The sequence below is a fragment of the Gymnoscopelus braueri genome (assembly GCF_963280865.1).
Source record: "Gymnoscopelus braueri genome assembly, chromosome: 3".
Taxonomy (NCBI): Eukaryota; Metazoa; Chordata; class Actinopteri; order Myctophiformes; family Myctophidae; genus Gymnoscopelus; species Gymnoscopelus braueri.
In genome coordinates this window covers 36,616,338-36,635,510 of record NC_137612.1, presented here as the reverse complement: position 1 = coordinate 36,635,510, position 19,173 = coordinate 36,616,338, and the positions used below count along the sequence as shown (strand labels likewise).

The following is a 19,173-nucleotide window of genomic DNA, read 5'->3' as shown; positions in this document are numbered from 1 at the left end:
ATGAATCAGGATTAAGCCCAACCATGTTACTTTAGGTGTAGAGATGTGGTTGTACAACATGATCATTTGCTAATTCGGTCGGCGAGGCGTGGGGCTGTATTAACTGGCAGCTCTCCGCTGTAGATCGGTAACTGGCAGTGACCCTAAGTGAGCATTAGACGGAAGACTTAATTTGAAACCCTGTCATTTAAGTGTGTGTATGTGTGGGGTGTCGTAATAATAGTAATAACAGACATTTTACAGGCCATCTAGCCTATGGCTAGTACTACTCAGTAGTCAGCAACAGGATACGCTGGATATACGTTTTAATAGGTAGTGTAGGAGGTCTTTCCATGTGAGGTGCAGTGGTGCACATACCTCGTCTTGTTTCTTGTTTACAGGCGTGCACTGAACTTGTGATATTACATGCAGTAAGGAAGTTGTTTCTATTTAGCACCCCACATTTTCATGTTCATACTAGATGCTTTCCTGGTTTTCACTCCACTATTTCCTGCATCACTTCACTGACTGACTGACTGGCTGACTGATTGACTGACTGACTGACTGACTGACTGACTGACTGACTGACTGACTGACTGACTGACTGACTGACTGACTGACTGACTGACTGACTGACTGACTGACTGACTGACTGACTGACTGAATGAATGAATGAATGAATGAATGTTTTATGTCTACGTGGGGAGAGATGAAGTGGCTGTGCAAGTCCCCGTTGCTGTTAATTCACAGTTCATTTATTTAGCCTTTCACATGAATGGATCTTGTACGTAATAGAATTTGAGTCAGACACTTAACTAGGGCTGGGCAATATAGTATATCGATATTATATCGCTGTCGTGATATGGCATAAATGTTGCATCGTGACATGACATGTTGTGAGCTTGTAGGTTGGCTTTTTATTATCGTCTCAATATAATTTTATAGTCACAATCAAAGAAACATATTGTGTTATTTGACTTTGTCCATATCGGCCAGCCGTACATTTAACCAAGATGATATTTAGCAGGTGTCAAAGAACTTACATAACCCATGTAACAGGAATGACAGTGTAATAATAAGATAACGTTATTAGATTTTTGCACTTTGGTGTTTGTATCTTGAATTTATCAAATGAAATAAAATAAAACAAAATCAAACATACAAGAAAGCTAGCTGTTGCTTCGGTGCCGCTCACATTGTGGGCTTGTGCAAATAGCCGATCTACAAGCTCACTATAGATTGCACCACGACGCGTTGTGAGCTTGTAAATCGGCTATTTCCCGTACAACAAAATATAACTGAAGCGTTAGGGTCACGATCTTGAGGGGTCATTAGGTCAAAGTGGATTATTTTCATACGGTGTGAGTGTGTGGGACAGTGAGCTTGGTGATGTAAATGTGTTGAATTAGGTCTATTTGTATTAGGGTCTGGGTTTTGGTATCTATGGTTAGTGAGACGTATTTGAACGGGGGAAACGGTTGGGTGTAGAGAGAGTGTCTGGACATCCTGTCCTCATCCTCAGCTCCTTGGTTCCTGCCCAAGGAGGGCTAACTTGTTTAGTTAGCCGTCTGATTTATGGGTCTTGGGGTTTTAAATACTCTGCTCCAGCCTGCAGTGCAGCCCCATCCTTCTCCCAGCCAGTGCCCAGCACCACAAAATTACACTGGAGAGTGAAGTCACTCCCTCACACTGGCTGCTTCTCACAATGTTTGGCCCCGAAATAGCAGGACAGAGCAGGATACCACCCCACCTGTGTCAGCACCATGGGCATGTGCATGCAAACACAGACACACACACACACACACACACACACACACATGCACACACTCAAGCACGCACACACACATACACGCACAGTCGCACACACACAACACGCATTAGTGCTCGAATCTCTGAAGTTATTCTCCAACTTTGCAATTTCAACTTTCAAGGCATTTTAAGGCTACGATCACAATTATGTGTAAGTGTAGATGAGTACTCAAGTCACTGCTGTGTGTGTCAGTACACACACACACACACACACACACACACACACACACACACACACACACACACACACACACACACACACACACACACACACACAAACACACACACTCAAACACACACACACACACACACACACACACACACACACACACACACACACACACACACACACACACACACACACACACACACACACACACACACTCAAACACACCCCCACACACCCCCCCCCATACACACACACACACACACACACACACACACACACACACACACACACACACACACACACACACACACACAAGCTCCAACACAAACACACTTGTCCCCCAAACTCTCTTTCCTGCACTCGCTCATACACACCTGCCACTGCTTACATACAGTCCTTCTTTATTCACATTCGCTCTTTCACACAATCTCCCACCCACACACCCACACACACACACACACACACACGCACACACGCACACACGCATGCATGGTCTGTCGACTTGGTGGCCAGTGGATTCTCGTGCTACCCCCTGGCGAGACTGACAGGTGTGTCAGCGCGCGCGCGTGTGTGTATATGTGTGTGTGTGTGTGGGAGTGTCAGGGTGTCTGGGGGACCCCCCCCCCCCTCCCCTCCTGGTATTTATTAGTTCTGGACAGCTGAGGCGTCCAGAGAGATCTCTATTTAGCACTTCCTGCTAATTATCATACACACATCTGAGCCGTGTGCTGAATATGCGCAATTACCCTGGAACGCCCACGTCACTTAGCTGCCCTCCTCTGCAGAGGACCAAATCCCCCCAGTGACTTGTGGGCTTAAATAGGTCCCTGCTGCCCTTTTAACACTTGTGCTACGACATAACAGGCCCCGGCAACCTGTTCCACACTGCCACCATGCAACACCACGGTGCTTTCATCTACACAGAGCAGGAGCTCTTTTAGCTGAGGTTTGATCACTTGTCACATGAGCAGTAGCTCCGACCGCCGGTGGCAACGTGAGGTTTTGATGTCACACACAGTGAGCCCAACTGTGTGGGTAGTAGGGCTGTCACGATTATTATGTTTTACTTGACGATTAATGGTCATTCAAATAGTTGCGATTAACGATTTAATTGTGTTTTGGGCATTGAACATTGGAACATATTAACAAAATTGACATTTCTGTTTCGCTTTTAGGCTTCGTAAACAAAGATTCCACAGCGCAGATACAAATAACTTAAATATATAAAGAAATTACTGACATATTGATCATTTTATACTTAAAAAAATTATTATTTTTTGAATAGTGGAAATAGCTGATCTACAAGCTCACAACACGTTGCATCGCAAGGTCCAGCGGTTTGCACGCACGCACACACCTCTCATAGATTATTTGCCTCTTGTAGTACTGTGCACCCTGCCACACCGTAAAAACAGGAACATAGATAAATATGTTCACATACTGTACATTTGTGAATGAACCACTGGACTTGGTGTAATTGTTTATGCATTTGACAGCCTATATTGTTTCTTTATCAAATGTTTGATCCAGGGCAGAAGGTTCAATTATACACTTTCTTTTTTTATAAATCATCATGCAAACATGACGTATCGTTTTTACCTCCTCCTCATCATCATCATCATCATCGCTGTGGATGTGTGTGTGTGTGTGTGTGTGTGTGTGTGTGTGTGTGTGTGTGTGTGTGTGTGTGTGTGTGTGTGTGTGTGTGTGTGTGTGTGTGTGTGTGTGTGTGTGTGTGGGGGTGTGTGTGTGTGTGTGTGTGTGTGTGTGCACACTAATTATTTGTCCATAATTACTGTACCTTTCTAACCACAGTTCTGCTTATTAGTACCTGCACTGATGTGGTTGAATGTAATGGGCAGGTGCAAGATCCCTCAGCTAGAATTACATAGTGCACGTGTGCACGTGTGCATGTGCGCACGCACGCACGCACGCACGCACGCACGCACGCACGCACGCGCACACACACACACACACACACACACACACACACACACACACACACACACACACACACACACACACACACACTCCAAAATACCTGTGAAATACCTGTTCTGCTCAAATACTTTTCTTTACTTTTTCTCCCCAGTTAAGCCTGATTTATACTTAGTTGTGGTCTGTGGCAAAAAGAACCGATCCACAAGTTCACAACGGATCGAATCGAGTCGTGCGGCAGAGTATAAATTATGCAAAAATACTGACAATCATTTTATGTCTCATCTCATTTGGAGTTTTTGTAAATACATATCATTTTGGGGGTCCTTAACATGAAAAAGTTTGAGAACCACTGCTCTAACCTGCTGGGAGAACAATGGGCAGGTCTGAGGTTTGAGTCGGCACAGTCTGTGTGAGGTTCATGGTCAGGGTACTGTTTAGAAAGAAAGAGATTACCGCCAATCCCACTGTTTGTGTCACAGGGCCTTTGTCTAATCTGTTGGAGCATGTCAGGGCGTGTCAACACCGTCATATGACCTGTAGGCCAGCCCCAGTAACCTACACCAGTGGTTCGCACACATTTTAATTTCAAGGACCCCCAGTTTGGTATACATTAGGCCACGGACCCCCATAACTCTGAGAGTGTACAAATGGAACCAAATGGACCTTCAGAGTTACGGTAAGGGTCGATTTGATTCCTATCAACTTTCAATTCAATCATTTAACCGGGGACCCCCTGGAACCCCCTCAAGGATCCCTAGGGGTCCCCCGACCCCACTTTGAGAACCATTGACCTACACAGTCACCTCGGATAGCATAGCATTGTGGAATTTGGATTTAACCATCACTAGTTTTGGAAGGTGACCGAGTGCTGCGCTATTTTGGTGACCCGAGGTTACAGAGAATGTTCGAAATAGAAAGATATTGTGGGGGGGGGGTCCTTGGGGCTCAGCCAGTAAGTGAATGGACCACATACTTGTGAGTCACTCACAAAGACCCAAGTTTGAATCAGACTTATAGATTTGCTGGGTGGCATGATTTACATGTACTGACTGTATTTATTTATATGCTGGAGAGCATAAATTCAACACATTCTGACCTGGTACCAGGATCAAGCATTTGTCAAGGAATTTTCAACAGTCAAATAATTGCATGAAATATAACGGCAAATTTGGACCTTCATGGTTTTACTATGCCATGGCCGATGGCCCAGAATTCAGAGCTGACAGTTATTGTGTACAATAGATACGTGATATCTTCACACCAAATTGAGTTGTGGAAAAAAAGGATTGTAAATTTGATCTCACACTTTAGTGTCTATGTTCCTGGACAGTCCATAATGTACATAATGATAATAGATGCCATGCAGCTGACACAATTATCCAAACAGAGCCATGGATGCTTACATTTCTATCTATGGGTGGCCAACAGAAGGAGTCAAGCCTCTTCTGTTTGTTTATGGACTATACTTTTCCCACCCAGCCACATACGGATACAAAGCGCCTTGACTGAATCTGCTGTTTGGATACATTTTGATTTCAGAACAATGCGAGGGACATGCATGACTTCACTCTGCTCTTTGGACTCTTACCTGGTTTTATACTACGCTCCACCCCAAACTTTTGAAGATTGTTGAAAATGTTTGCATGTATGCCCAAAATAGGGACGCCATGTTGAAAAGTGGTTAAAGATGCAATACTCACTCACTGTTAAAGAGACAAACTAACCTCTAATCTAAATCATCTAATCCAGTCTCAGGGTATCGTTTTTTAACCACAACGCATCTGAGCTTCAAACTGCATTTAGCATATCAACATACCTGTAATTGGGTTCGCCCGGCTCAATTAACTTGCAAGCACAGGTTCTTGTGTGGGTTGCACTGCTTTTATGGTGTAAAAACAGCCCAGGGATTTCCAGCCACTTTCCCCAAACAGTGTTGTCTATCAGTGTTCATTTTGTCCCTCGATGGTTTCATTTAGTTTGGTCTGTCTTGATCCTAACTGTGTTTGACTTCAACCCTGCCCACCTCCTCTGCACACCAAAATCCAGAGTTTAAATTTAATTCAGTCTGAACCGTAACAGTATTTTTACTGTGTAGTGTGACAGTGTCAAAGCGTGGAGCTGGTTGGTTGAGAATTATATTCCTTTTGACCCATTTGGCTTAGTTTGGTCTGATATTGCCATCCTAACCATTCTTTTACCTAACCATGTTCGTTCTTGTCTCTCTGCGTATACCTTCGCCCGGCATGGTGGAGTAGTTTTTAGTTTGGTTTCGTTTGGATAGCTTTTCCACTCCTCCTCAGCCCAGCCGTATTCATGTTTCTGTGTGTGGTACGAGGGAGCATAGGGGATGAGCACATTCTACCCTTGAGTGCTTTGTTTTGCTTTGCTTTACTTTATTATTTATATGTTTTCCTTTTCCCTGTCATCATCCTAACCCTGCTCTTGTCATCTCCAGGGTGTAAGGGAGCAGCCGGCCTACAGATCTCGGAGCTCCAATGCCAGTGGACATGCAGCCACACCAGGGGCTGTATCACTATGAATCTTCAACCAACCAGCCCTCCAGAGGGTAAGACAACAACGTGCATCATTCTTTACCGTCCAGCTTTCAATTGAAGTTCTGAACTCCAATTCATGTTGTCGAAACCCGGCCGCAACTATCTCATCTCTCTAATCTTACCACGTTACAGCCACAACATTTGAACGTCCCACTCCTTTAAACCAACAACTCCACTTTTTTTTCTTCTTGGTATAAACACAGAGCCTAAAATCACTGTGGTCACTCATGAGGAAGCAGGGCCGTTATTTAGTTTCAGAGGCTTGAACCTTTTTTATTTTTACTCGCACACAGCGAGTGGCATTCCCTGGGTGCAAAAGGCCAGGTCTTGCGGCAATTGTTGTGGAGATAGCTCTGGCTCAGCCCCCTCTCTCCTGCCCCCTCCCCACCTTCTCCTACCTCCCTCCCCTCCTAATGCCACCCAGGTTGCAGGGTGGACTCGGCCTTTCTCTCTCTCTCTCTCTGACAGCTGCTAATTACAGGCTGACCAGGCCCCGCTGCGCTCTGCATGACTGCCTCGCTCTATGCTCAGGTTACCCAGAGAGAGAGAGAACAGAGAGAGAGACATAGAGGGAGAGAGAGAGAGAGAGAGAGAGAGAGAGAGAGAGAGAGAGAGAGAGAGAGAGAGAGGGAGGGAGGGAGAGTGCAGGATTGAAAGGTGGGTGGGCAGGGCAGAGAAAGGGAGAGAGGAGGAAAGAAGAAAGATAGCAAGAGACAAAAATGACAGAGGGTGTGGATGCAGAGAGAAGCAGAGAGAGAGGGAAGAGAAGTAGATCCGGAGGGATGAATGGGTGAAAAGAAAGAAAGCGAGTGAGAGGGGAGAGAGGTAGAGAGGAGTGAAAGAGGGAGGGAAGTGAAGAAGAGGGGAACGGACATAGTGGATTAGAGCGGACAGATTAAGCTCCTGTGTGGAATACACGTTGTAGAGAACTGAAAGGAATACTTAAGCCTAATTTATACTTTGTTGCATGGCCGTGTCGCTGGCCAAAATCATTTCAACAGAAAATAACGTTTTTCTATTCGAGAAATCTGTTATTTTCTGTGAGCGACGCAGTCGATCAACGAAGTATACATTGGGGTAACAGGAATGCTCGCGTGAGCGTGTTTTAGGGCGAGCGTTCTTGTATTCTAAATTGTCCATTAGAAGGTGGAGAGTTGAATGAAGTCTGCGGAGAGAGAGAGAGAGAGAGAGAGAGAGAGAGAGAGAGAGAGAGAGAGAGAGAGAGAGAGAGAGAGAGAGAGCATCGGAGAAATGTTTTGAAGTAGCCATCAAGACACAGGAAAGGTCAGAGCAACACATTGATATTCATGAGAACACTGGAAAGTTCCAATGAGGCTTCCCCTTTGAGGGGAAAACCCAGTTAGTTTCCACAATAAGCACCAGAGTAAGGGAAATGCACCATCTAGTGGTGAATAGAACACATCACAGTGCAAAAGGCTTTAAGCTTGCAATTAGTGGCATTACTTGCATCAATAATGGGTCCAGCGAGTGCCACAGACTGCAGTTTCAGGCATTAGAGTTAGGCTTAGGGTATAGGGTTAAGGTTAGACTTAAGGGTTCGGGTTAGACTTAAGGGTTAGGTTAAAAGGTTGGGGCTGGGTTTAGGGTTAGAGTAAGCTCCTGGAAATGTGGTGCTCTTAGTGTGGCCCTTTGCTGGAACCCCACTTACATCTCATCCCTCTTTAAAAGGATCCCTAATAAGCCTTATATGCCTTAATACATTATAATTGTAATTAAAATTAGAAATTTAATATTTTATTTATGTTTTGTGTGGTACAGCCCTATGGAATGTATGGAATGCATGTGCTAATGAAAACCAACGTCCTAAGGTTCCTAAGGTATGGGCATCAAAGCAATATTTTAAATAGTTTTTATGAGCACATGCATTCCATACATTCCATAGGGCTGGACCACACATGGACAAATGAGTGACATCATCAACTTGCGACGGGAGTAGTCCCTATTGAGTGAAAGATGCACTATTTCTAAAATAAGTAAAATATTGAAGGTGTTTTTAATTTGTAATTTTAGTTATAGAGGGCAATTATAATGTATAAAGGCATATAAGGCTTATTGGCCAGGGATCCTTTTAAGATCACATAGCAGTAGTCAGTAGTCACTGTCATTTAACAGAAACGTACACGCCCTATAGCCATGGTCATTTTACAGCAGCCATTTTTAAATCCTCCTAGTAAGCCTTCTTTTGGTGCACATTTGGTATTACATCAAAATAGCAAAAGCCAAGGAAACTACAAGGTTAATTACCCCCAAAATATGGTAAAAGAAAATATGGTCAAATTATGATGTGCTGTACCCATTGTTGTTTCCAGCCTAGCCCCATCAGGTCGGTCTCCCTACAGTGATGTGTCCTCGCTGCGTGGCCCTCTCCACAACGGCCCTCCACAGGACTGCCGAGCCATGTACAACCCCATGACCCCCACTATGACTCAGAGACCCGGACAGGGTCAGGGCCTGGGCCCCTGCCTGGACCAGTACATGGGCCCCCCACAGGCCCCGCCGCCACACAGTATGATGGGCCACCGAGGTATGCACTCAACGGAGGGTAAGAGTCACATTTGACAGAAACCGCTGGAGTTACGCACTCACAGTACCTAAAACCTGGCCAATTTAGTGAGTTTGCTGCCATCTAAAGGTAAAAAATAACTCTGACCTTGGTACTGTACACTGTGATGTAATCAACAGCTGCTTCTAATAAAAATGAATAATGGCTGTGATAAGCCTAGTTCAGACCAAATGTCTCATTGTGACATACGTATAACAGTGTCACGTGCCGACCATAGCCGATCTACAAGCTCACATCGCTTCACGGATGCGACACGTCGTGAGCCTGTAGCTCTGCTTTTTTCTTTTTTTACTGTACCAGTGTGAGTCATACAATCCAATCAGATTTTACTTTGCATGATGGAGTCTTGAGAAAAGTGTACAAGTGATCCATCTTAATCCATGAGCATCGTCTCTGCAGGCACGAGCTGTATTGTGCTGTAATGTACCAACGAGTGTGGCGTAATAGGCTTTTGGGATACATGATACATGATCAGAAGCTCACTAAGGAGGAGAGGGCGTCAATCGAGTGTTCTTTGAAACATAAGGAAGATCATTTTCACCACATTAAGTGACTTACAAGGCCTAAAGGACATGATTTCATTAACTTGTCCTATCATGACCCGTTTGCAAGCTCTGACTTTTATGAGAAAATGTAATCAATTACACTAATGAGACAGAAAGCTTTCTTCATGTCAGTCCAAATAAATCACAAGACGAGAGACCAGACACAATTATCCAAACATGTTATAAACATGTTATAAACATGTTACAGTGACCCATATTGCGTCTCTCTAACCATATGAACCCTAGCGTCCCTATTCTGAGGTGACGTTCGGCGACAATAGCAGATCTACAAGCTCATAACACATTGCAATGTGTGGCACGTTGTGAGCTTGTAGTTCGGTTATTTTCGGCAAAAATTTGTTTAGAGGGAAAAAAAGGAGGGGACCATGTATAGACCCGTAGGGTACTAAAACAACTTGAACTTGACTCAGTCAATCATACACATTCAATTAGTGCTAGCTGTTAGCCTCGCGTGGCCAGACAATATCACACGACACACTGCCGAGGGCTAAAGTGCAATGCAATTTTGCAAAGGCAGATTCGTCTGGAACCAGGCTAGCTAGCTGTAGCTTCTATTCTCATCTGCGTGTGTGTTTGTGGTGTTTAACAGGCGGTAGTGGGACCCCGTACTGTAACCAGAACAGTATGATGTCTGCCCATCACAGCTTCTCACAGGGCCTGTCTGCCTCTGATCACTTGGGCTCAGTGGACGGTAAGGAAATCCTCACATTAATGCATTTTGTGATATTTTAGGCTTAAGTTTAACCACATGAACAAGTGTCCCTATTCTGTGGCAAACATTCAGCGAAAATTATGTGGAAACAATCTGTTAAGTTTGATCCGAAATAGACGATTTATCAGGGTAAAAATCTAAAAATGAGAGTGATTGATTTTTAGCCCCTCTAGTGGCGGGGCTCTAAGGTTGGCAGTGTCAGTTGATCGGTCCAACAGTTTACTCCCTGACAAGATATCTTGAAAACTACTGACCATGAAATTTGCTGCGTATATTCATGCTCCACAGATGGTGACACCTAACTGATAGCATGGCCTTTCCTGTAGTGCCACACCAAGGCCAACATGTTCACTTGCACACAAAAAATGACCGATTGTCATGACTTGCTGAACTTGTTCATTCTCCCTGGAGGACGAACCTTAACCATCTGAGTAACACCTGCCCTTGCCTCTAGCGCAAAATATCAACCTTGCACACAATATATATTATAGTCTAATAGGCAGATTTCAGGGTGAACTGAACACTACTGATTTTGGTGACCCCATGGCCTTTCATCTAGTGCCTCCCTCAGTAATCCTACAATATTACCAATTACAAATAATACATGTTTTCTTCTTTCACTTTCAGCCCCACTAATGATTATGAGACCATCAAAGCATGGCAATGTTTGTTGGTTAAAACCACTTTGGTCTATTTGGGTGGAAGGAGCAGCACATCCCCTAGGGCTGTTAGTGAGGCTTAGTCTTGTTAGTTTTAGTCTTTCTGTACTCACCATCGGTCTGTACATGGAGTCTTAACCTTTCCTCTCCCTTCCCCTCAGGCTCCAGGTTCTCCACGCCTCGCTCCATGTTGAAGCTGAGCAAGAAGAGAGCTCTGTCCATCTCTCCTCTGTCCGACGCCAGTGTGGACCTGCAGACGGTCATCCGGACCTCGCCCAATTCCCTGGTGGCTTTCGTCAACGCCCGCTGCAACCCGAACGGGGCCAGTTCTTATGGACATCTCTCTGTGGGCGGCATGAGGTCAGATATTATCTCCTCGGCAGAAGTCTTGGCTCAAATCATGTGGTTAAAAGCAAACAGAAAATTCTATATCAGGAAGCAAGGCATTCCTCTATTAGTAAGGTCTAATATTTGCAAGTAATGTTGTTGAGGTGATGTGAAGGAGAGATGTATCGGTGTACCAGTAGTAGTTGACTCACTAACTGCTCTGCCACTGGTTTGATTCATCTTCAACGTAATTGTCACATCACAAGTTTACAGGTGAAAAAGAGTAAGTAGCCTTGGGAACCAATAATTCCCGAGCCATGTGGCCCACAGTTCAGGAGCCTAGTGAGTGAGGCAGCTTGATGTACAAGTACACCCCCTGGACATGACTCTAGTATGTCGCAGAGACATACCCCCAATCCACCCCTTGATATTGAGTGCCAACCAGGGAGACATTGGGTACTATATTTATATTCTTTGGTATTACCCGGCCAGGGATTGAACCCCGACCTCCCAATCTCAGGGCGGACACTAGGGTGTAAAAGAGTGGGTGAAATTATTTTCTGTGGAAGTTCCCATGAATAATAGGTGCACATTTGGCGGTAGTTAAACATTCTGATACAGTCTACTTGGGTCCTGATGATGAGCTCCTGCAGTAATTTACACTAAATTCTTACGTCATGTCCTCTTGTTATCGCACAGTCCGTCGTTGGGCTATTCCAGCTCCATGAACTATCAGTCCAGACCTCATGGTTCCATGTATGGAGGAGGGGGAGGAGTAGGAGCACCGATGGGAGGACCGTGCCATGCCCCGCGCCTACCGCCTCACAACCCCCGGCTCCACGCGGCGCCCAAACACGGACACGTAAGACCGTTCCCTCTCATGGTTCAGAATAGACAGGGAAACCCAGAGCACTTCAAGTGTCTTGAATAATCAAAATCGACTAACTAAAGTTTTCAAATAATTGTAGTGGAGTAAAATGACAATATTTGCCTCTGAGATGTAGTGGAGTAGAAGTAAATTGAAAATACACCAGTAAAGTAAAAAATACTTTATACAAAAATGTACGCGTGTACTGTTGTGTAAATTACTGTTTCCCAAACAGTGGGTGGGGCCCATCTTTGGGTCACGGACCAATTTTTTAATATAATACTGTATATATATGATTTCAAAAGATTTTTTAAAGTTTAAACAAAAACATCACAACTTTTAATCAATAAAAAAAACGCGGCGCATTGTGAGCTTGTAGTTTGGGTCCCGGGGCAAACGTCTAATTTCTCTTTTGGGTCTTGAGCTGAAACGTTTGGGAACCACTGGTGTAAATGATAGTTAGTGATGTGTGTAGTGTGTACAGTTGCGTGCATGTTTATTGACGTGTGTACTGTTGTGGTCGTTGCTCTGCAGATGAAGACGGAGCCGGGTCTTGGGAGTGTGATGGATCACATCACCGTGAAGAGTCTGGAGGAGAGGTCTGAGGGGGACGTGGCCAGTCCCTCCTCCACCGGAACACAGGTACAGTAAGGGACCACCAGGCACCCAGTAGGGGGGTGTGAAGAGGAAGAATCCAAAGGGTTGACCCATTAAGACCTGAGGCCAATTCTACAAATGCCTTCTAAATCAGTGGTTCTCAAACGTTTTCGTGCCGAGGACCAAAATGATATGTATTTGGCCGCGGACCCCCCCATCTGATTTTTTTTTGTGCCAGGTACCCCCAGAAGAGAAGATTATTATTCTAAATGTTTCAAACACTTTCAAAAATAGCAGATGTGCAAGTTCACAGCGCGGCACGAAGTGACGCGCTGTGAGCTTGTACATCTGCTATTTTTGAGAAGCACTGTTCTAAACCACTGTTCTAAATCCCAAGAGTTTTCTGGAAAAAAAAACATATGTTGTTACGTAGCTAAAATCTAAAATGACACAGATGCTTTCCCGGTTTTAATGGGTTAATTGCGGTAGATGATGGTAATAATCTGTCACATCAAACAAGGGAACTGGCGCATTCAGCGCAAGTCTTCACAGTATGATGAGTGATGACCCAAAATGTACAGAACTAGACAAAGACGCTGTCAGTAATAAGTATGTAACAATTTTGATGACACGTGGCACAGCAGAAGGAAACTCTGTATTCTCTTTAATTCACTCAATAAAATTGGATATAATTTGGATCCAGATTTGGATCAGTTTAAAGCTTTAGAATCTAAAGCTTCAATTTGTATGATCAAAATCTAGATCGAAAATATGATAATTACCTGTGCAATGATCCTACGTTTAGATGACTGTACAGGTATTAATCATATTATTTTATATCGCAGCATCAACAAGGCAACACATTTACAAATATGCTTGCTAACTGAAATTCTATCTCCATGACCAGGACCCTCTCCTGGGCCTTCTAGACGGCAGAGATGATCTGGACAAGGATGACGGAAAGCCTGAGCCCGAGTTGATCTACGAAACCAACTGCCACTGGGAGAGCTGCAGCAAGGAGTTTGACACACAAGACCAGCTCGTGCATGTAAGAAAAAGAGACAGATTGAAAGAAAGAAACTAACAAAGACATAATTGAATGATGGTAGATACTGTAGGTTGGTCAGTCGGTTGTTCAATCTGTCCTTAAAAGGAGCAAGAGAGAGTAATACAAGTAAACAGTTGGAGCTGGTACACTAGCTAATTTATGCCTAATTTATATGCCATGGCAAGAATAAGTATGAATCAGGCTTTACAGTGTGTGATACCTCATCTCATTGTGTGTCACATAGGTAAACATAAGGATACCTCTCCTATTTCTGATGAATGAATGAATACATCTCCCTGTCTGCTTGTCTTTCCCACAGCACATCAACAACGAGCACATCCACGGAGAAAAGAAGGAGTTTGTTTGTCATTGGGTGGAGTGCTCTCGCGAGCAGAGACCTTTCAAAGCCCAGTATATGTTGGTGGTTCATATGCGCAGGCACACAGGAGAGAAACCACACAAGTGCACTGTGAGTGGATGTCATTCAGTTCTTCTTCTTGTCTCTCTGGTCTGTGCATGTCTCTGTTTTCACGCTCTGTCTTTTTCATCTGCTTGTTTACACTCATAAATGGTAAATCACCAATAAGCGTGACAGCCATTACGCCCACTGTCACATTCATCATTCTCTTGTCTCCATAACACGTCATGGAGTGACATGTGAATTGAATTATGTATCAGTCAAGACGAGAGCTCCTACTGTGAGCAGCTTTGTCGTCAGTGGGGCAAATTCAAAGGGAGGCCAATGTTACTTTGACAGCTATGTCAAACACTATGAGACAATTATGGCTGGCCTACTTTAAAGGAGAATTCCGGACATTTTAAGTGTTATCTTTGATGTGTCGTTACTCACCTACCGACGTAAACAGTGGCATTGTTTATTTCCAGATATTCCCCTGTCGTCATATTTTCAACCTCCTCCGTTGTCATAATGGGAGCGCGTGTCATAGGGAAATTCGTCTATTATAACCGATGCAAAGTTATTTTTTTCTCTACTACTACTCATTGTGGAGTCTGATGATAGTCAAACATGCAGTGAAAGTTCCTGAGAGGCTACCGCTAATGACGAACGAGCTAACGCTAGTTGCTTGTTTCTCAACATGGCAACACCAAGTTGCCAGGTTCTGGGAGAGAAACAAGCAACTAGCGTTAGCTCGTTCGTCATTAGCGGTAGCCTCTCAGGAACTTTCACTGCATGTTTGACTATCATCAGACTCCACAATGAGTAGTAGTAGAGAAAAAAATAACTTTGCATCGGTTATAATAGACGAATTTCCCTATGACACGCGCTCCCATTATGACAACGGAGGAGGTTGAAAATATGACGACAGGGGAATATCTGGAAATAAACAATGCCACTGTTTACGTCGGTAGGTGAGTAACGACACATCAAAGATAACACTTAAAATGTCCGGAATTCTCCTTTAAGATTGATACCAACTTGGTGCCTTGAAACACAAGTACCAAAAATGACTGTAGCCTGGATGGTATAAGTGGCTCAAGAGTACGCTCACTAGTAATATGCAGGTTGTCTCTTAATCCGTGGGCAACAAGACAACCTGGGTTGAGGTTGGGTCAGGTCAAATGTTTTATTATAGGCTTTAAAGGAATAATAATTTTTGTGGAAGAAGACAACACAACCAAGAGAGCTAAATGAAAGAGTGGCAAGTTCAGCGATTGGGGGATAAAGGGTTAAACAACACTAAAGACAAGGTTCAACGCTACATGGACACCCAGTTCGTATAAAAGGAGGATGATGACCTCGTCAGGTTCTGAGGAAAGCATCATCAAGTCTTCCCTCAGCTTGCCACATGTCCGTGCATGTGTGTGATACAGTACCTCCCTCGTTCCATTCGCGCTCTCTCTCTCTCTCTCTCTCTCTCTCTCTCTCTCTCTCTCTCTCTCTCTCTCTCTCTCTCTCTCTCTCTCTCTCTCTCTCTCTCTCTCTCTCTCTCTCTCTTGAAAGTACTGTGCTGGATTGGGTCATTTCAGGTCAGGTTGTGAAAATAGATGCATTGTAAGTCGATCGGTGCGGTTGCGGTTGAAATTAAAATGCGGGTGGGTGTGGGTAAAAGAAGATGGATCAATGCATCGCTAGCTCCCTACATTGTGCCGGTGAAGGTGACCCCTAGGCCTCTGGCCTTCAGACTGAAGGTCATTTATTTCACCATGCAGACACTACAGTGCGTCTTTGCCTTGTTGTTCAGAATGCAATAAAGCATCTGTTTTAGTTTTAGTATGAAACTAGCAAGAATGTGTCTAAAATCATTTCGGGGGTCTCAGATTTCTGCAACTTAACCCATTAATACCTGGAACGCATCTGTGTCACTTTTAGATTTCTTTAGGCTATTCAAAAATAGCAGATATACAAGCTCATAGCGCGGCACCGAGTGCCGCGCTACGAGCTTGTAGATCTGCTATTTTTGAAAAATCGTGAATTATTTTTATTTTATTTTTTTTCTGAATTTATTTTAGGATTTAGAAACTTTTTAGACGCGGCCTCAGGTCTTAATGGGTTAAGCAAATCCTAACCTCAAGAAAAAAATAAAAATAAAGAAAGAAATATAACAAAACTGAAGTTGTAAAGTGTTCTCATAACAGTGCAGGGTCAAAAGTTTCCATTGTTTAAGCGATGAATGTGTTTTAAGTTTGAACGCTGTCATAACATGTATGTACCTAGTATATTTGAATTTGGCCATTGTTGTAAAAACCAGTGTGTGATTGTGTGTTCTAGTTTGAAGGCTGTAACAAGGCCTACTCTCGCCTGGAGAACCTGAAGACCCATCTGCGATCCCACACGGGAGAGAAGCCGTATGTGTGCGAACACGAGGGCTGCAACAAGGCCTTCTCCAATGCTTCAGACCGCGCCAAACATCAAAACCGCACTCACTCCAATGAGGTATTGTGCACTGTTGCAAATACAAGAAATATAAACAGTTGCGAGTTGTTATCCTGTCTAGGAATGTGTTTTTCAGTGCATTTGTTGGGGTTCTGGTTATTGTTATATATTGTGACACTTCTCTCTCTCGTCTGTTTCCTGTCTCTCTTCTTTGTCTGGAAAACTAATAAAACAGGCTACACAATAAAAAATAGACTACCAACTTTCTTTTAAAAAAGAAGAAAAGAAAAGAGCATTGAGCAATGTCACTCTCACTGATTTGTTGTTTCTTTACTATTGCCTGGCTCCACACACCAGCAAATCTAAAATAGCGCTTTCCCATTGCATAGAACCGACTCTATGCGACTCAACTCTACTCATTAGGCAAAAGTACCTGATACCTGGTACTTTTTAGTATCATCCCCGTCGAAGTGAGTTGATACCAAAAGGTGGCATCTGGCATGTAAACTCTACAGACTACAGATTGGTCAGAGAGAATCAACAGCACTTATTATTGCTAATGTACTGTTTAGTGCACCATTTTCTTTGAAATATTAAACAGTAGACTAGTGCTAGTTTACTGTTTAGTACTGTTTACTACACTGTTTAGTACACTAACACTGTTTCGTATTTTTTATTTTGTATCAATATTGAGCAACTGCATGGCCTATTACTCGCCTAAAATGTTATCAGAAACCATTTTTGTTGATCTGTACAGGTGAAATAGAGATTGATTCCGGACAGCATTCATTTTAACTTTAGCATTGTTTAGCAGCAGCTAAACTGAACTTCAGAGGATTGAACTTTGCTGTGGTGATCAGCTACAGGGGGTCCAATCTGCAGTAAAAGAAAGGTAGCGAGTCGAGTCAGGTTGAGTGAAGTTGAGCAGCAAGGTCTGGTCTATATGCAATGTAAAAGTGCCATCTATCTTGATTTAAGAGGAAAATACAATTTGCTCATCAAGGATGACTTCATTGACTTGTATCTTCAGTATAGTCAGCACTATACTACAGAAATAGAGTATTTAGTGCATGTGCTCTCGTAGGCTATGACCCATAGAAAACTGACTCCTGGCCTTTTCTCGACAGAAACCCTACGTGTGTAAGATCCCAGGCTGCACAAAGCGGTACACGGACCCCAGTTCGTTGCGAAAGCATGTGAAGACGGTCCACGGCCCCGAAGCCCACATCACTAAAAAGCACCGTGGGGACACGGGTCCCCGACTACTAGGCTCAGCTATGACCCCTGGTGGCCAGAGCTCTGAACTGCTACTGGAGAAAGAGGAGACTTGCAGGGAGGACTGCAAACTGCTGGCTCCTGAGACAGCACTGGTGAGTGAAGACTTCATTTATGTGATGTCATTTCAACTGAACTAAAGAACAAATTATAAAGTAGACAACCCATTAGGTCCATATTACTTACAGTTATAGACAGTAATAGATAGTGAGCCTGATGATTTAGACATTTTAGAAACAAAGAAATTTGTTTTTTGCATGGGGATTTTCTGAGCCTTTATTTGTTAGATATATAGTGGAGACAGACAGGAAACACAGAGAGATAGTAGGGGAGTGACATGCTGCAAATGGTCTGGCCTGCCAGGAATTAAACCGGGGACTTGCTGTCAGACGTTAGAGCCCATGTGGTACGCGTCCTAACCACTCGTCTATTGGGCCTCCCCAGGAATGCATTGTTGGATTATATGGCAAATACCGCACAAAAATCTACATTTAGTCATGGGCTAATACAGAATAAAGCAGAGTCATTGGGGCGAAGAAGACATTTTCAAATAAATTGCCAAATTGTATTATTTGACATAAACATAAAAAAAATGATTGTATTTAATGTGCTGCAAGCGTCCGGATTCAGCATGTCTCTCTCATTTACTCACTCACTCAGTCACCCACCCACTCACTCATTCACAGTTTTTTTTCATCCCTCCTATCTTCTCAGAAATCCCAGCCAAGCCCCGGCGGTCAGTCCTCCTGCAGTAGCGAACGCTCTCCACTGGGGAGCGCCAACAACAATGACAGCGGTGTTGAGATGAACTTGAACGCTGCGGGCAGTCTGGAGGACCTCACAGCGCTGGAGGATGGAGTCGCTGGTGGAGGAGGTGGAGGGGGAGGGGAAGCAGGAAGTGTGGGCATGTCCGCCCAGGCTCTGAAGAGATTGGAGAACTTGAAGATTGACAAGTTGAAGCAAATCCGCAGGCCCACCCCGCCAAGTCGCTGTACCAGTAGCAAGCTACCAGCACTTCCTGGTAATATTTTACCCCATAATATTTCAACATGGCGTCCTATTTTAGGCACGTCATTATAGCCGAAAATGTTTACAAATGTTCAAAATTACTAAAATAGCAGATCTGCCACCTCGCACCGGCTATTATCACTATTTGTCGTTCAAAGGATTATATAGGGCTTATTAATATTTTAATTACAATGGTTCACGTATGTAGGCATTGCCTTTTGTTATTTATCTCTTCATGTT

At 43.8% G+C, this 19,173-nt stretch overlaps 1 protein-coding gene across 3 annotated transcripts in view; it reads left to right on the top strand.

Moving 5' to 3' along the window:
* The window catches only part of gli1 (GLI family zinc finger 1), a 56,342-nt gene that overhangs the window by 31,456 nt on the left and 5,713 nt on the right, over positions 1–19,173 (top strand). For 2 of the 3 annotated variants that reach the window (XM_080423750.1, XM_080423751.1), the window contains 11 exons: positions 6,354–6,464; positions 8,784–9,016; positions 10,193–10,294; positions 11,136–11,334; positions 12,001–12,163; positions 12,704–12,811; positions 13,674–13,814; positions 14,134–14,283; positions 16,546–16,710; positions 17,778–18,020; positions 18,640–18,946. In XM_080423750.1, coding sequence (XP_080279876.1) covers positions 6,394–6,464; positions 8,784–9,016; positions 10,193–10,294; positions 11,136–11,334; positions 12,001–12,163; positions 12,704–12,811; positions 13,674–13,814; positions 14,134–14,283; positions 16,546–16,710; positions 17,778–18,020; positions 18,640–18,946 — 1,882 coding nt within the window. In that variant the 5' untranslated portion in view covers positions 6,354–6,393. The remainder of the gene's footprint in view (positions 1–6,353; positions 6,465–8,783; positions 9,017–10,192; positions 10,295–11,135; positions 11,335–12,000; positions 12,164–12,703; positions 12,812–13,673; positions 13,815–14,133; positions 14,284–16,545; positions 16,711–17,777; positions 18,021–18,639; positions 18,947–19,173) is intronic. The other variant, XM_080423752.1, reaches the window with a different exon arrangement.